Source organism: Alligator sinensis, unplaced genomic scaffold, assembly GCF_000455745.1.
Source record: "Alligator sinensis unplaced genomic scaffold, ASM45574v1 scaffold277_1, whole genome shotgun sequence".
Classification (NCBI taxonomy): domain Eukaryota; kingdom Metazoa; phylum Chordata; order Crocodylia; family Alligatoridae; genus Alligator; species Alligator sinensis.
The window spans coordinates 4,121,358-4,137,470 of record NW_005841899.1 but is presented as its reverse complement, the minus strand read 5'-3'; the positions used below and the strand labels follow the sequence as shown (position 1 = coordinate 4,137,470).

The following is a 16,113-nucleotide window of genomic DNA, read 5'->3' as shown; positions in this document are numbered from 1 at the left end:
GTTTTTTTTTTTTTTTGGGTTGTTCTCCCGCCCTGGCGGGGGGTCGGGCTAGAAGATCTATTAGGTCCCTTCCGACCCTGAAACTATGAAACTATGAACATGGAGGAAGAACCCATGGTTAAGGATTAGTGCATGGGTAGAGTGGTGTGAAAGGAGAACAGAGATGCCAAGTAGAAGAATGATTTGATTTCAAAGAAGATGGTCAGGAGGGAGGGAAAGCAGGGAGGTTAGGATCAGGCAGCAGAGAACCAGTGACAAACAAACAGTCAAACTATCATGGATACTCCTTCACTGAATGGCTCTATTCATTTACCCTGACATGTGTAGTTGTCACCTTAAATATTTATGGTGGTATTTCATGTTACAGTAGTCAACATGCTGCAGTTTATTTTGGAAATCCAAAGAAATCTTAATAAGACATGAGCAGACTGTCATTTTCATAGCATAGGTTTGTGCTGGGGATCAGAGCTATATCACAAGGCTTCCTGCAAGAATGATAAGTAGTGGGAATCAGTGGGGAGTTCTGAATTCACTAAGCATGCTGCATATGTCCATAACAGTCACATAATGCATTTAAAAGAGAAAATGCACAAATAAAAGACATTCTGAAACATAAGCCTTTCTAAGGGGATGATTTCTGAGCAACAATATTTTGTATTACAGCTGGGCAGGAAAGACATTTTCTGTCCTCTGATTTTTTTTTCTTCATTAGAAACTTGTCCTAAATCAGTATAAAAAGTGAAAAGACTCAATGTTGTTCATGAGCCAGAAATTAAAAAAAAAAGTTTCGGAAACACTGAAAATGTCCTTGCTGCTCAGGCCTGCCACCTTCCCAGCAGCCCATCTGGTGGGCTGGTGGGTTATCTGGGCATAACGGCTCCCTGGCTTCTCAGTTGGGAACCTGCCCAGAGAAGCAGGGAACTGGCCAACTGGCAAGCCGGCAAGCTCAGGGAGCCGGCAAACAAAGACAGACATCCTGCCAGGTGGACAGCCAGGGATCTGGGTAACCCACAGGTCCAGGAGCTGCAGAGCCAGGAAAGAGAGACGGTCAGGAACCAGCACACCCGGTTTCTGTTGGATGTTTCAATGCAATCCATGTGGTCCTGTTGAGAACTGTCCAGTGGAAAATTCCAGCAGAAAAATTTCAACCCACTCTGCATTGTACGTATGTCATATACTACTTTTGCTTAATAACCTTCTTGCACTTTTCTGTCTGCTTTTTATCTATGTGGGAAACAAGCCACCGAGAGATTCACTAACTGGACCAAGTAGTGCTATAACTAGAGTGGGACAACCAAGACGAGCGCCCTGGGCACTGACTTGGGACGGGGAGAGGGGGGCAGGAGGGCATAGTGAGAAGTTAGAAGCACTGTGACACTGCTCTGTGTCCCGGGCACCCAGATGCCCAGCCACATTGCTACACCACTAAGATCAAGGCCCAGGAACAAGGCAGTAGCTGAACAGAAAACTGACATCATAACCAGACTGCCCACTCTCCAAAGTCTGAAAGCTCCCACTGCCTTCCTTAGAGCTAGGATTTCACCTTTTAATGCCCAAATCCTGCTCCAGTCTACAACAGACAATTTAATACATACGTAAAGAGAGACAAACCTATGAACTTACTTGACTACTAATGTATTGTCTGAAAGCCAGAGAGAATCCAAATATTACCTGAAAAGCTTATTTAAGAAATCTTAAATTAATGTACATGTTAAAATCCTCTGCTTTCCCCCCAAATTTATTTTTCACGTGTTAGTTTTTATTTTACCTAAGCAATATTTGCAGGCAAAGAAACAATTAAATCTTATCTATATCCCAATAGACAGACTCAGCCACAAACAGAGGCCTTTCAGAGGAATGTGTAAATTAAATCTCTAACTAAGGCACTATCAAAGATCTACAGAAGGGGGGGAAGCAATCTATAACTCTCAGGCAGTCCTTTCAAGCCCTGCCTCATGCAGTCAGGAGCATACATTTATCACTTGTGCAGAACTGTATCAAGGGTTTGTCCTTTTGATAAAATGTCTGACTTTGTTACCTTGATATTATGTCTGGCAGCTTCTTCTCAATGAATTCCAGCATGCACTCATGCTCTGTTGAATTCTCAAGGAACAGACGGAAAGATTCAACATATCGGCTATGGTTTGAGATCAAGCTCCTCATGGAAGATGCCATGTTTGGTTTTCTAAGGAATGCAAAAAAACAGAGTTTTTCTCCTTCTGTTTTTTTCACTTCAGCCCTAGGAAAGGAAGAAAAAAAAATTAAAACCACAGACTAAAAGATCCTCACATTTAAAACTGCTTCAATATCAGATGCCGGAACTGTATCTAGTCTGAACACTGAAAAGTACTTGTATAATCACTATATCTACATTATTGCTGGACTTTGTTCCGTGACCTTGGCCCATTGTTTTAGATTAGAAACATAGCTGTAAAAGGACCTTCTTTTATCTAAAAAGAATGACATGAAAGACACTACCTTCAGGTTTGAAAGACAAACAGCAATAGATCACATATAAACTCCACGAACAAAACATTAGCATTTCATCAGTGATGGAACAGGACCCAGTTACGATCTAGGAAGCACCCTGAAGTTTTTTCTACATGAAACTTTAAAAACACCCCGGTATTTCCTAAATGGAAAGAATCTGCTTTGAACCAAAGGGAAGTGAGGTACAAATTCTCGGAGAAGCTCAGCACTGCTTATTTTTTGTTTTCAGCCGGATGGTGTTTTAAAGAGGACTCAGAGCAGTAGATGGAAGGGTGGATGCCATAACATTTTGGTAAAAAAGTAAATTATATAGCACCTTTTTCCTGAGGAGATCAAAATACTTCCCAAGCATTCATCAGTTAAGTGTCACAAAAGCCATGTTAAACCCTTAGCAAAGGCAGGAGCTGGAACTCCAGTTCACAAGTAGGGAAAATTGGCACAGAGCAGGTAAAATAAATGAAATGGAAAGATCATGTAGGGTCAGCGGAAAAAGCTCAGACCTGAAAACAGACTCCTGAACCTTGTTTCTATACTGTAGCAGAAGACACTTCTCTTCCCCACATCTGCTCCTGTGCGTGGTGGCGGAAGATCGTGGCAAAGCAAAACAACCCTGCAGGAAGTAGATGGATGTGTTATGCCTCTGAACAAATGGAACTGAATAGGTGCTTTGATCCCTCTTTTCACAGCTGCCTAGCAGCCCTTTTCTCTATTATTCCTGTATGGACTCATTTGCCTTAATTTCATTTAAACCCTTTTCCAAATCCTTGAGCTAAATTGCCCCTAAAGGGAACGGTTAAAGAGAGTCAAAGCAGTTGCCTACCTTTCTGTCCGATGAGCTCTGGAATGGGAGCAGCTCGCTGAGTGCACGGTACTTCCTGGACTTGGTTGCCATGCAACCATCATAGCAGCCCGTGGGCTCTGTCTCTGCTCAGTTATCTCCTTTGAGCACACAGGAGGAGAAATATCAAATGCAGGGTTTCAGCTGGGTGCTTCCTCTCGGGTGTTGGGCCTTTGTGTCTGCACAGCGTTAGCTGGATTTGCATTCTTGGGTGAATGTTAGTTTGATAAAGGCAAAGGGACTCTGCTGATGAATTGCTGTGCAACTGCAGTGTCTTTTGTTTTCAGTGCACTGCACCCCTACATTTCCCAGAACTGGCTGTATGAGTTACTTTGTTCAGGGGCCTGGCCAGGTTACACATTTATGCCTGTGCAACTGCCTCACACTGGTCCAAAAGGTAGGATACCAACAGTGCAAATCCCTAACCCGGGTAACTTTGCTCACTTCTGTGTAAGTTGCACCAGGTTCAGAATTCACTCCAAATGCCCAGGGCAGCCCTTTGCTAAGCAAACAGGTATCACCTGATCCATAATGATACAGTAATAACTGTCCAATGTGTGCATCTACCCTAGGGTATCACATTGTGGTATGCCTATTCATGATTCTGGTGTAATAGAAAAAACAAGCATAAATTATACTGGAGCATGTGTCCATCTGTCCAAGCCCACGGTTGTTACAACACATCACAAAAAGCTATGAGACTTGCCCAGAGAATGTCTACTGGACTGCTCCCAAAGAGATGCTTTCATGTACATGAGAAAACTGCTACTACTACTTGGCATCCTATCCCACCCTGCTCTGTACTGTCACGGAAAATAATTCAGCAGGGTTCATCAAAAAAAGCACACTCCTCCACTCCCTTCTTCTAGCTTGCTGGGCTGGCATCCCGTGGAGAACTTCAGGGTGGTTTTCAGAGGTTCAGGGACTGGTAGAGTAGGTTACAAAATCCTCAATCCACGGCCCAGTTGGGATACACTGACCAGTGTCCCTTCACTCCGAGACACAAAGGATAAAAGACGAATGGAAAGCCCACATCTTGTTTGTGGGTGACACTTACTGGTGCTAATGGTGACACTACACATGAACTCTCTCACTCCCACCGCCCACCACCAGAGCAGCAGGAGACTTTCTCCCCGTTATTCCCTCTCCTTAGCATTTGTCACACAGCTCTCTCAGATCTTATTCCCTGCATGTTTCTAAGCCATCATCAGGAGCACAAGCCAGGTTTTAATATGTGTAGGCTGTTCTTGCCAAGCTAAATACTCACTCCATCTGTACACTAGCAACTGTGGGCTTTTTTGTTGTTTTTTGCTTGTTTTGTTTTTTTTTAAATAGCCAAAGACTCTGCGGTCACATAAACTAGGAGGTCTCTTTTGGTTCCACTATACTGGTGTTTGTTATCGTGTTATTGCTGCTGCGTGGATGATGTAAAAATAGCTCGGTAGTCTTATTCTCACTCCCAACAGACAGTAATCTATGCAGTGCCATAGCAAGGGGGGCGAGTGGGGCGACTGCCGTGGGCGCTGAAGTGACGGGGCGCCAAAAGGCACTGCCCAGCTGGGGCAGGGCATGGGACAGAGCCGCAAGCAGATCATTTGGTGGGCATGGGGGCTGGGGGTGGGTGGCTCCTGCCGCTTTGTGCACTCCTGGGCAAGCATGGGGTCGGGGGTGTCCCCTGGATCTGTGTGCAGGGCGAGAGCAGGCTGCCACTTTGGGCTTTGCCCTGGGTGCCAAATTTCCTTGTCATGGTGCCGAATCTATGCTATGGAAACCAGCACTATGGCTGGCACTAACTGGCAATTTTGTTGGTAGTCCCAACAAACAAGGCGTGGAGAAAGCATGGCCGATCTCCTTGGTCACCTGTATGCAATAGAAGTGTAAAGTGCTACCAACCAGAATAGGCATTGCTGTAATGGTTTCCATGCAGTGGAGTCTTATGGTATACTTGCTCTTTTTAAAATCAATGCTTGGCACACAACTGATGTATATCAACCCCCAAACAATCAGTTAAGGTTCTTAAACTGTTATGTTCCAGCAGGTTTATCATCTCCAGGGGCTCAAAAAACACCCTGACCTGGAGACTCCAAGGCAACTAATACTAATAAGCAGAGAAGGTTCTAGGCTGATTAGGTCACATCATTTCAGTTATCAAAAATTGCATTCCCGGAGGTAATTCCTTATAATATGTCCAAAAGGAGACTCTGAATTATCAAGGGATAGTATTCAAGATGCCTCTTTGTTCCTCCACCAGAGATAATTCTATATCCCACAGGTCCCCTGATTATGGGTCGGCTTTTTAGTAAGAGAGCCCTTATGTAGTTTTTTATGCACTGAAGTGTTGCAAGGAGAAACACAGAACTATATAAAAGTAGGACTGGGAGGGATTTTTGAAAGGTCACCTAGTCCAATTCCCTAAATTTAGTCAGGATCATCCCTCCCCAAAACATCCCATACAAATCCATTGTCTAACCTTGTAGCAAAACCGCACAGTCCACCCTGGCACAACACAAGAAATAACACTCAAGTCTGCCACAGGTAAAGCAGAGGAATCATGGTATCCAACATCCTGCTGATGCACATGTTGTTAAAAATACGCTCAAGAGATCCCAGGAAAAAAGTAGAGGGAGAGGTGCTAGAGAGGAAAGCAAAAACCTCCACAATAAATACCAAGCTGACCAAGGGTTAAAATTCCTTCCTGACCCCAAATATGGCGATCGGTCTGACCCTGAGAGGAGGGGTAAAACCCTTTAGCCAGGAACCTCTGTATTTAAGTCCCAGCAGGAGCAATGGTACACCCCAATTAAAATCCCCAGCCTTGGCTGCAACCAACACCCAATGCCTCTGAGGAAGGTTTAAAAAAAACCCAAACCCAGACACACGTAGCAGCAGGAGAGGGAAAAAAATTCCTTCCAGGCCTTGTGCAGCAACCAGCAAAGTTCATAAGCATGGAAAGTACCCATAGTACCTAGATCATCTCTGAACAATGCTTGTCCAACCTCCTCTTGGACACCTTCAAGGATGGAGATTCCACAACTTCCCTTGGTCTGTTCTGCTATCTCACTTTTCTAACAGTGAAGAAGTTGTCCTGATATCCAATCTAAACCTACTTTGCTGCAACTTCAAGCCAATGGCCTGGGGTGGGGGACACTGCACATGTGTCTGTGAGCACTGGTTAACACTGGTCCAGGCCCTGCACTCCTGCCAGCCCTGGCCTCAGGCCCTGTGCTCCTGCTGCCCTGGTCCTGGGCACTGGTCCGGACCCTGCACTCACAGCCCCTGCCCGCCCCTTCTCACTGCTGCTGCTCCCCCACCCTGCCTGCTGGTCACTCCAGTACCCCATGCTAAAGCAGACCCCGGGCTCCTGCCACCCTACCCTGGGCCCTGCCAGCCTGGGCTCCACACTCACTCTGCCCCCCACCTGCCCCTTCTTGCCACGGCCGCCACTCCTTTCCACCTGCTCCAACACGTGGTGCTGGAGCAGATCCCAGGCTACTGCCACCCCACACTGGACCCCCGCTGGCTGCCACTCACCGCTTCACTTGACACCACTGCTGCTGTCACCGCTGCTTCTCCCCACCCCCACGCTGATCGTTATAATGAAGCGCACTGAGCGCTAAGTGAAACCAGGTAGGTATTTTAAATGAGTGCTATAGCGACACTGCATTAAGCAGGAGTTGCCTGTATCAGGGATCCTTGTTTTCTCTGTTTAAAAATTCTCTGATTAAAACCCGCCAAATCCATGTTTTTCCATGATTAAACTGAAACACCACTATGTATAAAGATATCAGTTGAATACAATGTTTTATTGATATATTTACAATTTTAAAACAATTTGGAAGCCTACCAGTGCTTCAATTACTATAATAAAATAAATTCTAAATGCCTATAAACGTTGGTGTTTGATTTTGTGTTTTTTTTATAATGGAAAATCAGAGCTCCCCCTGCCCCTTTTGCTCACCAGGATGCAGGTCCAGACGTAGCTGTCACCTCATATGCCAGTGCCCTGCCCATGCCATTGCCCTTCATTCCCAAGCCACGGCCCCCCAACCCTGCTGGGGCCCCTACTTCTAACCCACCAACCCCCGGTCCTTGTGATGCCCCTTACTCCCCACGCACAGCGTCCCACCCCCTCCAGCCCCCTGCCCCCTCAACAGCGCCCAAGCCCCATGGGAGGTGGCAGCTGCTGCAGTGGAGTGAAGCGTGAAGCCTGGCTCCCTCTGCCCCATGGGCAGCACAGCTGGAGCAGAGTCCGTGGAGGGGGGATGAGAGATGCCCATTGCAGGCTCAGGGCTCCCCACCCTGTTGCCCTGCTCCTGGGGACCTCTGTGTCCCAGCAGGTAGGACCTGGTGTGGCAGGGCAGGGCAGGGTGGGGAGGCTTGGTGCCACCACCAAGAGCCCCACGCCACCATTGTGAGACACCCCGTCTGCCTGGCAGCAGTGGGAATGGTGGCACATGGCCACCATTGTCTGATTGCCCTCCTCCCACTCCCCACAGCCCCTTGCAGACTGGAACTCTGCCAGCCTGCAAGGAGGAACCTGCCATTTCCTGCGTTTTTCTCCTTAAAAAGTGACCATCTGGGTTTTTCTCCTTAAAATGAGAAAATCTGAACGAACTGCTTCAAAGGCTACACTTTTTCCAGGTCCCTCAAGAATCTTACTTCATCATCCACTCATGGCAAACCATCCCCCTGGCTGTCACAGAGCCTTCTCGCTCACGCTGTGTCACATTTGTTACGGCATTTTTACACTTACTTTTCACTCCCTTCACTACACAAAGTGAAAAGTAGTACAGAGTCAGGGTTAGCATTTCCAAAAGTACCCTCCCAGCACATGTCACAGTAATTAAAGTCCCCCATGAGAACCAGATCTTATGAATGGTGTCAGTGGTGTAAAACCTGAGCTAGCTCCCCATCCTTTACATTTTCAACATGTCTATTTTAGTAAAGAACTGTGGGTCAGATTCTGATCTTGCGGGGGGGGGGGGGAGGGGGAATCAAATGAAATGGACTCATTTTCAGCATGCTTATATATTTGAATCTAACCCTACAAGTAGAAGTTACCTAGAGGCAGTCAAACAGCGTGGCCTATCTCAAATGGGCACTTATTTTTCAAGTACTCTAAAAGCGCTCAAAGAGAAAAATATTAAATAAGTACATGGAGATTGTGGAGCCTTCCTAACCCTGATGAACACCTACTCAAGCCAGTAGTGTCACTGAAGCTGAAAGGACTAATCACATGAATAGGAGACCCAAAATCTTCCCCTACAATAAAGGCCCAGGCAGCTGCAAAGCACCCAGGCACTGCTTGTTGTTGCTAGGGGTTGTTTTAATGAGCCTGTTTTTGTTAGATAAGAGCAGTAATCTTGCCTATGTATTAGAAAGACAGACTAACAAATTGCAGCTAAATTGACTCTATTATATGAATTACCATCGCTCAAGCTAACAATTCACTATCTATTTTGTGCAGTCAAGTGAAATTTGTGGTGACTACAGACAGAATAAAATGCAGTTTTGCATTAGGCAGTATTAAAACTGTGCATGCTGCCACATACCTGGAACTACAAACACATAAATCCTTGGATCTTTCACTGAGAGTTGTGCTCTTTTTCAGGTGATCAGCATTCAAGTCCTTCGGGAGCACCTGCACGAGGGGTGAAAATGGCCAATTATATTTTTGCCAGGTAGAGTAAGAAAGCAGAAGAGAATATACATGGGTTATGAGCACATACTCTATCTCCCCCATTGGAGAGTGGTACATTCCATGTTTACCCATTCCTTTAGTTCAGATGCAGTGGGGGAAGCTCGTACCATCTGGCATGAAAACATTTTTCAAACCCCAATCTTTTAACAAATATTTCATAGTTAATCCTTTTACAGTTTTGAGGATCTAGATAGTCAAAAAGTGTTCGTATAATAGCCTTCACACTTGTTGTGATTTAATTTCCATGTTTATTTTGTTGTAGATAAGAACGGATGAGATCGTTAACATTTCAGGCAGCTTCAGGAATTCATCTTGGTCATTTGATTTTGTTTCATTGCAGCTTGGCCTGCAATCAGTTTGTTCAGAAATCGGAGAGGGGGCGGGGAATAATTCCGAAAAAAAGCCCCTAAGAACGTGTCTGACAGTTTCTCTCATTTGGACAAGTTGCCCTGCAGAACAAATCAACTTACCCATACTAAGCATTTTTTTACCAACTCTAGGCCTGATTTTGCTTTTACACCACAGTAACTATAGTTACTCTGGATCAGTGCTGTCTGGTATCAGAATAAACCCTGGTTGAACGGCATATCAAAATCATTTACGTTCTGTGAATTAAATCAGAAAGGAAAGTGAGCATTCTTGAAATGTTTGTAAACAGATTGCAAAAGGGAAGTGCATGCTGCTACACTAGTATTTGTTGTTGCTAAACGCTAGCAAGATACAGAAGCCATTAGCTTTTCCTTCTAAGAAATCGAGAGAAAGATATTTTAAGCCTGAACTTATCCTGAAAGCATTCATACTTACATGTATACCATCTGGGCTTTACGGGGCCAGCTGGTTTCAGTTTCTGGGAGTGTTGCTACAGGAGGCAGGAAGTGGACTCTGTGAAATCAGACACTTTTTTTTAAAAAGATTTTATCTCCACCCACAAAGAGTCAAGCATTTTGGCATACAGATAGTATAGTATTCTCCTTCAAGAATAAAATAAGAGATACTGCAACCCTTAATGTGGCTTACCACAGAAATCCAAACTCTGCTCTCAGTTTCAATGGTGCAAAAACAGAGTAGACCTTATGTATAGGATTAGGGTGTAATGAAGAACAGGATTTGGCCCCTAGATTTTAAACAGGAACTTCATGAAGAGTGCTAATTTTGGTAAAAGGCCACATCTTGCTTTTCAAAGAGAATACTGGGTTTTCTTTGGGTTGAAGAAAATGTTATTCTTACTTTTCATAGAAATCATAGAGAACTAGGGCTGGAAGGGACCTCCAAAGGTTAGCCCTGTGCCTGAGGCAGGATCATCCCTGTCCAAACCATCCTATACAAATCCATAATCTAACCTCTTAGTAAAACTATCGTCTACCCTGACATAACACAATATAACACCCCAGCCTGCCACAGGTAAAGCAAGAGGACCATGGCAGCCAACATCCTATAAAAAGGTTTTTAATATACACCAAAGAGATGTTATCACACGAAAGAGCCCTGGAATTTCTTGTGATTCCATCATCAGAGCTGTAGTCAGAATTTGGTTTCAACAGGAGTCTGCCTGAATAGTATCTGGTAAAAAACAAGCAAGGCTATCAGATTTGGAGCGATGACAAGTGTTTAGAAACTTCATAGGCTCAACACTCTTGAAGAGAACTTGGTGTGCTTCTCTATCCACTTCTTTAATTTTGTTGTTGTAACACTTTATCTAGAAAACTACCCAAAACACAACCCCCTGCCCCCCTCCACCAGTAAATTCAATGGGAGGATGCTGGTGCTGAAATTGGGATGTAGGCCAGGAGCTGACAGAGCCTGCCTTTTTCTAGTGAGCTGCAACAGAGCTCTAATGTGAACCACCACTTCTGGGGAGAAGGAAGGGGAAGGGAGAAGGACAGTTCGAAAATGTAGATCCAAGCCCAGGTGCAATGTCATCATGCAGCCAACTACACTTTCAAGTGCAAATAGTTTCTACTTACCTTTTTCTAATCCTCTAGGATGTTTTTTTAAATATCAAACTGAATATACTGGGGGCACAGAACCATCACTGGGTCACAGCCACCTGCAGAGACATAGCAAACAGTTTCAAAATCTACACACACAGTATGTAATCCATTGCCTCCTACTGGTTTATACCTGTTATCTCCCAAAACAGACATGGTATTGCACACAATCCGATCACTAACACAGTGGGTTCATTTAGGCATAGAGACAGTGTGTTAATAAAAGCCTGGATGAAAAACAGAAGAAAGATACCAGTTGTGTTGTAAGAAATGTTGTCCCTTGCAAATGAAAATGATTTGCCATGATATTTGCAGCAAATGGTCATAGCCTTGTACTGCATTATTTACATTTTGCTTATATAAATTTATTGCTGCAGCATTGTTTGGTTTCTAATCTTTCTCTCTACTATTTATAGAGCTGACTGGTTATACCCTTTATGGGTACAGTTACAAAGGGGGAACATTTTCAAAACTGCTTAAGTCCCTTTTAAGTCTAACTCTCACAGGCAGTCAATGGAACTCAAGCACTTCTGAAAAAATGCACCCCACGTCCTTTATCACCCTGTATTCAAGTGTTCATAGCCTTACAAAGCATTTTTGTTTTCCATGCTTGAAAGTTTCCATGGCTTGTGTCTTCCTTCTGGAAAGTTCAACCAAAAAAACCTTTTTTGCCACCGGCAAGTTCCCATTGAAAACATGATGATAATAATAGTCACAATGTCTTTAAAGACAAAGTGACAAAGAAAATGGCTATAATTTGCCACTTGATCTGAACTGAGGAAGAGCTAAAGCACGTGCTTGTCTTGGGGGACAGTAATTTTAAAAATCTAAATGTTATAAGGCATGGAACAAATCACTTGCAAGCATGTTCACTGGGTCCTTTCTAGGCACAGCAGACCTTTGTCTGAGGATCAATGAAGATCTCTGTGAGATCACAGCATATTCATCCTTTCTCGTCAGAGAAGTGTGCTGACCATGAATGGATATGGCTAGTACTAAGGAACTTAAGCAAAGGCAAATGATCTTCTACAGTCCATGGGCCAGATCTGGCTGGGGAGCATCAGGGCAGCAGGAGAGAAGTTCAGCAGAAAGGACTGGCAGCAGGGACGGGAGTGGTAGCAGCATTAATTGCTGCTCCCCTGCTACCAAATTTCCTGACCTGTGTGGGTCCCAATGTGCTGGATAACATGGCCCAGAAGGCTAGATTGCACTGGCACATGGCTGGATCTAGGCACGTGGTATCAGGCTAGCATGCTGGATCACACCTGCAGACCGACCCTTTGTGCTAACCCTGCACCATTCTTTCAGCCCACAAAGCTGGAAAGCTGGGTGCCACAGCCACTGCTCTACAGCTTTGTTTTAAATACCAGGGGATAAGGGGGAAGAAAAGATAGGAATGAACAAAATTGCAAATCCCACAATTTTAGGCACTCCTCCATTTTTTTAAGTTCACTCTTATACAATACATCCTTCTGTATGCTGCAAATCTTAACATTTCATTCAAACCATACATTTGGAATGCTGAAATTCATAAAGCACAAGCAATAAGGTGGGCGGGGGGAAGGTAAATGGAAATAAAAATGTTCTCATATAGTAACAAAGGGTGCACAGTTACAATTATAAATAGTGTAGAAATGGCAACTGTGAATGCTTGCAGAGAAAACAATATGCTACATTTTTTCTATGTGTTCATACATCATCCTTTGCAAAGTAGCTTAATTTAATTTTTTAAAGCCACAGTATATTTCACAATGAGCCTGTAGAAATGTAATCAGTTATGGGTGTTTTTGTAAACCCTCTAGTCAGAAAAAGGAAATGAAAGAGCACAGGAGATCAGAAGATTTTCCCAATTGTATCGTCTTTCAGTTCAACTCTGTAATCTTAACATTACTTTATTTGCCATGAACATGCAGTGTATTTGGGTCTCCCAGCAGAAAGTCTTGTATGCCTATTCCCAACTTGCATAATACACCTTTAGCTCTTGGGCCAGCAGTTTTAATTTCATAATAGAAAGATACCCAACTCTTTACCCCGAGTTTCCAACTGGTTTGTAAGAAAATGTCTTTGGTTGCTATTTACATGCATTCCACTTCCTTAATTTTGCGTTTAAATGCCAGACTTCCCCTATCTCTAAGATTTATAGTGTCTCAACTTGAAAGCATAAATCAGCACAGGTGCACAGACTTTTCAAGAAACAGAGTAAATCCTAGGCCTACTGAATCAGTGGTAGTTTTGCCTTTGATTTTAATAGAACCAGTATTTCACTTATAGTGAGATTACAAAGAGACCCTAAACTGGTTCCCCATCATTTATTGCTTCAGAATGAAGCAACATTTCTTAGGGTGGTATATTTTATTGAACCTGTGTAGCTGAGATAAAGTTAGACAAGCTTTTAAATTCATAGACTCATAGAATCATAGAGAAGTAGGACTGGAAAGGACCTCCAGAAGTCATTCAGTCCAGACATCCTTCCTCAGATCTCATATAATTTCTAGACTGTCATGGCTACAACATCACCCTTACACTACCAAACATGTTTTCTACAAGTACTTATTACTCCCACATATAATAAGGAGCCAAATCCTGCCTGCAGCCTCCCTGAAGCAATACCAGTGGAAGTTAGCCATGTTGCACAAGCATAATGAAACAAGAGACTGGCATGTAATTTGGGCCAGAGTCACTGGTACCTCCTTTTTTCACCACTCTGAAAACCTGGCATCACAACAGCCAGGCAACTGAGCCAAAATCTGTAAATGCATCTGGCTATTATTTTTTCCTCTAAAAACATGCCAACAACTAAAGAGTGTTCCAAGTGCCAGATGCTATGTATGGTGGAAACATAGGTTTAGCAAGTGAAAAATAAAAATAAATGCATTTGGTGTTTTGTGTGTCTTTATGTGTAAAAGATGTTCCCACAAATGTTTTTCCTTGATATCCAATGGAGCCAGAGTTTGTACTGCATAAGCCAAATTTTAAATATTTGCTGGGAAGTTGAGGCTCGATTCTGTGCTGTGCCAGGACTACTGGGCTGCTGTGATGAACCCTGTGATAATTTAGAAGGAAATTTAATGAGCAGCCAAAAATTCCCATAGCTTTCAAAGCTACCAGCATGCCTTCTATCCAAAGGCTTGTGAAGGCACTGAAGGGCTTTTTAAAAATTCAGTAACCATTCTTTGAAACAGGGTTGTAGTGACTGGAGCAAAGAAATCGCTGGTTGTACTCATGGTTCTAGTAATGCATAGTTAGACCAGTCAACCTCTGTGCCTTGCTGTTCCTATTTGTAAAATGGGACTAACAGCACAAATTAATTTGCTAATGTTTAGGAATGTTGGGAGGATTGAATGATTAATTTAATCAATGTAGCAAAGTGATTCAGAAATGAAAAGCACTATCTAAATATGAGTATTGTTAACCAAAAGGCTGAAACATACAGGCCATTTGGGATCAACTGGTAGTTACACGTGAAGAAAAGAGAGATCATAAGCATAAAGGTGTGTGATACGGATTTTATCTTGGAATTACAGAGTCCTGAAAAAGCCCACTGGATGCATGCATCAAACTGAAGTGACATTTTGGCTAAGTCTGAGAAACATCCCTTCGGTATGGTAGCTGCAGACTGGAATCACTTCAAAGAAAACAAGGAGCTGGGGGGGACAGGGAAGATGATGGGTTGTTCAGGGTTTGAGCATATTAATAAAGACCAAAAATACAAAGAATGCCAGCCAGACCTGGGGAAACATCATAGGAAGGTGAAGATAATCAAGAGACAGTGTGAGTCCTGAAGGCTTTAGAACAAAGGCCCAACTCTGAGATTTCTAGCTTGTCACCAAACTCAAAGCATTCATAGACGGGCCAAATATCCATGCCCACAGTTTGATCAACTTATTTGGCTCTCCTCCGACTGATTTAATCTTACTCAGTCATCCTGATAAAAGGAGAAACTAGACAGTGTTTAATGTCTACAGAATTATTTCTGCCGACTTCTAATAAAGCACATTGATGTAAGCTAAATTTGATAACAAGATTTCTGTGTTAGGCTAGAAAAATCTCATTTTATAGGACAACTGAACTGTCAGTGCCAAAGAACAGATAGGTTATTGTTCATGCTTCTCTAAGGTTATTTTTATTAAAATGGAAATTACCCAAGCTTTGCATGGGCACATGCACACACACACACAGTCTACTTTTAAGTGAAAGGGCCCTCAAACAAGGCTACAGCTACCCTCTTTTTCCTGTAGTTCATTAATTAAATTGGCCATATACTCTTAGATATATAGTGTTCTTTAAAAAGCTCCCTATAAGCTTGTTATCTAACCCTTGGTGTTATTGTAGCATCATGGTATATGAAAACACACAGATTTTGTGAAGGAAAGATTTAAATCTCAACCTCCTATCTGCACCTGAAACTTCTACTCCCAAATAATTTAATAAAATCTCCCCACATGCAAATAATTGTGCCCATATAGCTTGCATTTAGCTGTGAACCAAGAAGGGAGGAGGGAGGACATGGCAAGATCCCTTTAAAAATTAAACCTTTGGAAATCTTTGTTACATAACAACCTGACTTTTTTATTATATATAGCACTGACATTGTTTTTTTGGAACAGTGTTTTTTACAGATGCAAAGTTTTTACAAAATGATACATATCTCACATTTAGGCAAGGCCTTTTATTTAGAAGGATCCCCAAATGCTACCCAGTCCATTGTAAACCCATAAAATGCAACATATGGTAAATCGTGTGTGTTCCCTGGTCTGACTTGGATCGTGCATATTAATTATGAAGGTGGTGAGCACTGGGGGAGGGCTCTAACTTTTTGTTGACCAACGTGCTCCCCTGCACTCTTCCCAGCTGCTGCTAGACTTTCTTTCTAAGCATATTTCTAGACGGCATGCTGAGGCCTCCCTCAGCAGGTGCTCATGGGGAAGTAGGTTGCTGAGCAACATATTGGTGCCTCCCCCAGGGGTGCTGGCCTCAGCAGAGAAGACAAAAATATCAATGTCAATTTACTCCAACAGATATTTCAGACACACTACAATAGCAAAAGTAAGTCCAAAGCAATATTTTAATCTTTTTCCTCCTGTCTTTGTGCTCCT

General features: G+C 43.2%; 1 protein-coding gene across 8 annotated transcripts in view; it reads right to left on the bottom strand.

The window, feature by feature from the left end:
- LOC102388667 (histamine N-methyltransferase-like) overlaps positions 1–9,902 on the bottom strand; it is a 33,970-nt gene extending 24,068 nt beyond the window's left edge. The window contains exons 1-4 of one of the 8 annotated variants that reach the window (XM_014517309.2): positions 9,834–9,902; positions 8,881–8,969; positions 2,991–3,100; positions 2,039–2,239 (exon numbers count right to left, since the gene is read on the bottom strand). In XM_014517309.2, the coding sequence (XP_014372795.1) occupies positions 2,039–2,175 (137 nt within the window). In that variant the 5' untranslated portion in view covers positions 2,176–2,239; positions 2,991–3,100; positions 8,881–8,969; positions 9,834–9,902. Of the gene's footprint in view, positions 1–2,038; positions 2,240–2,990; positions 3,101–3,310; positions 3,399–8,880; positions 8,970–9,833 lie in introns of those variants that run through there. The other 7 variants (XM_006018390.3, XM_014517308.2, XM_006018391.3 and 4 more) reach the window with 7 other exon arrangements.
- Between the last annotated feature and the right edge of the window lie 6,211 nt (positions 9,903–16,113).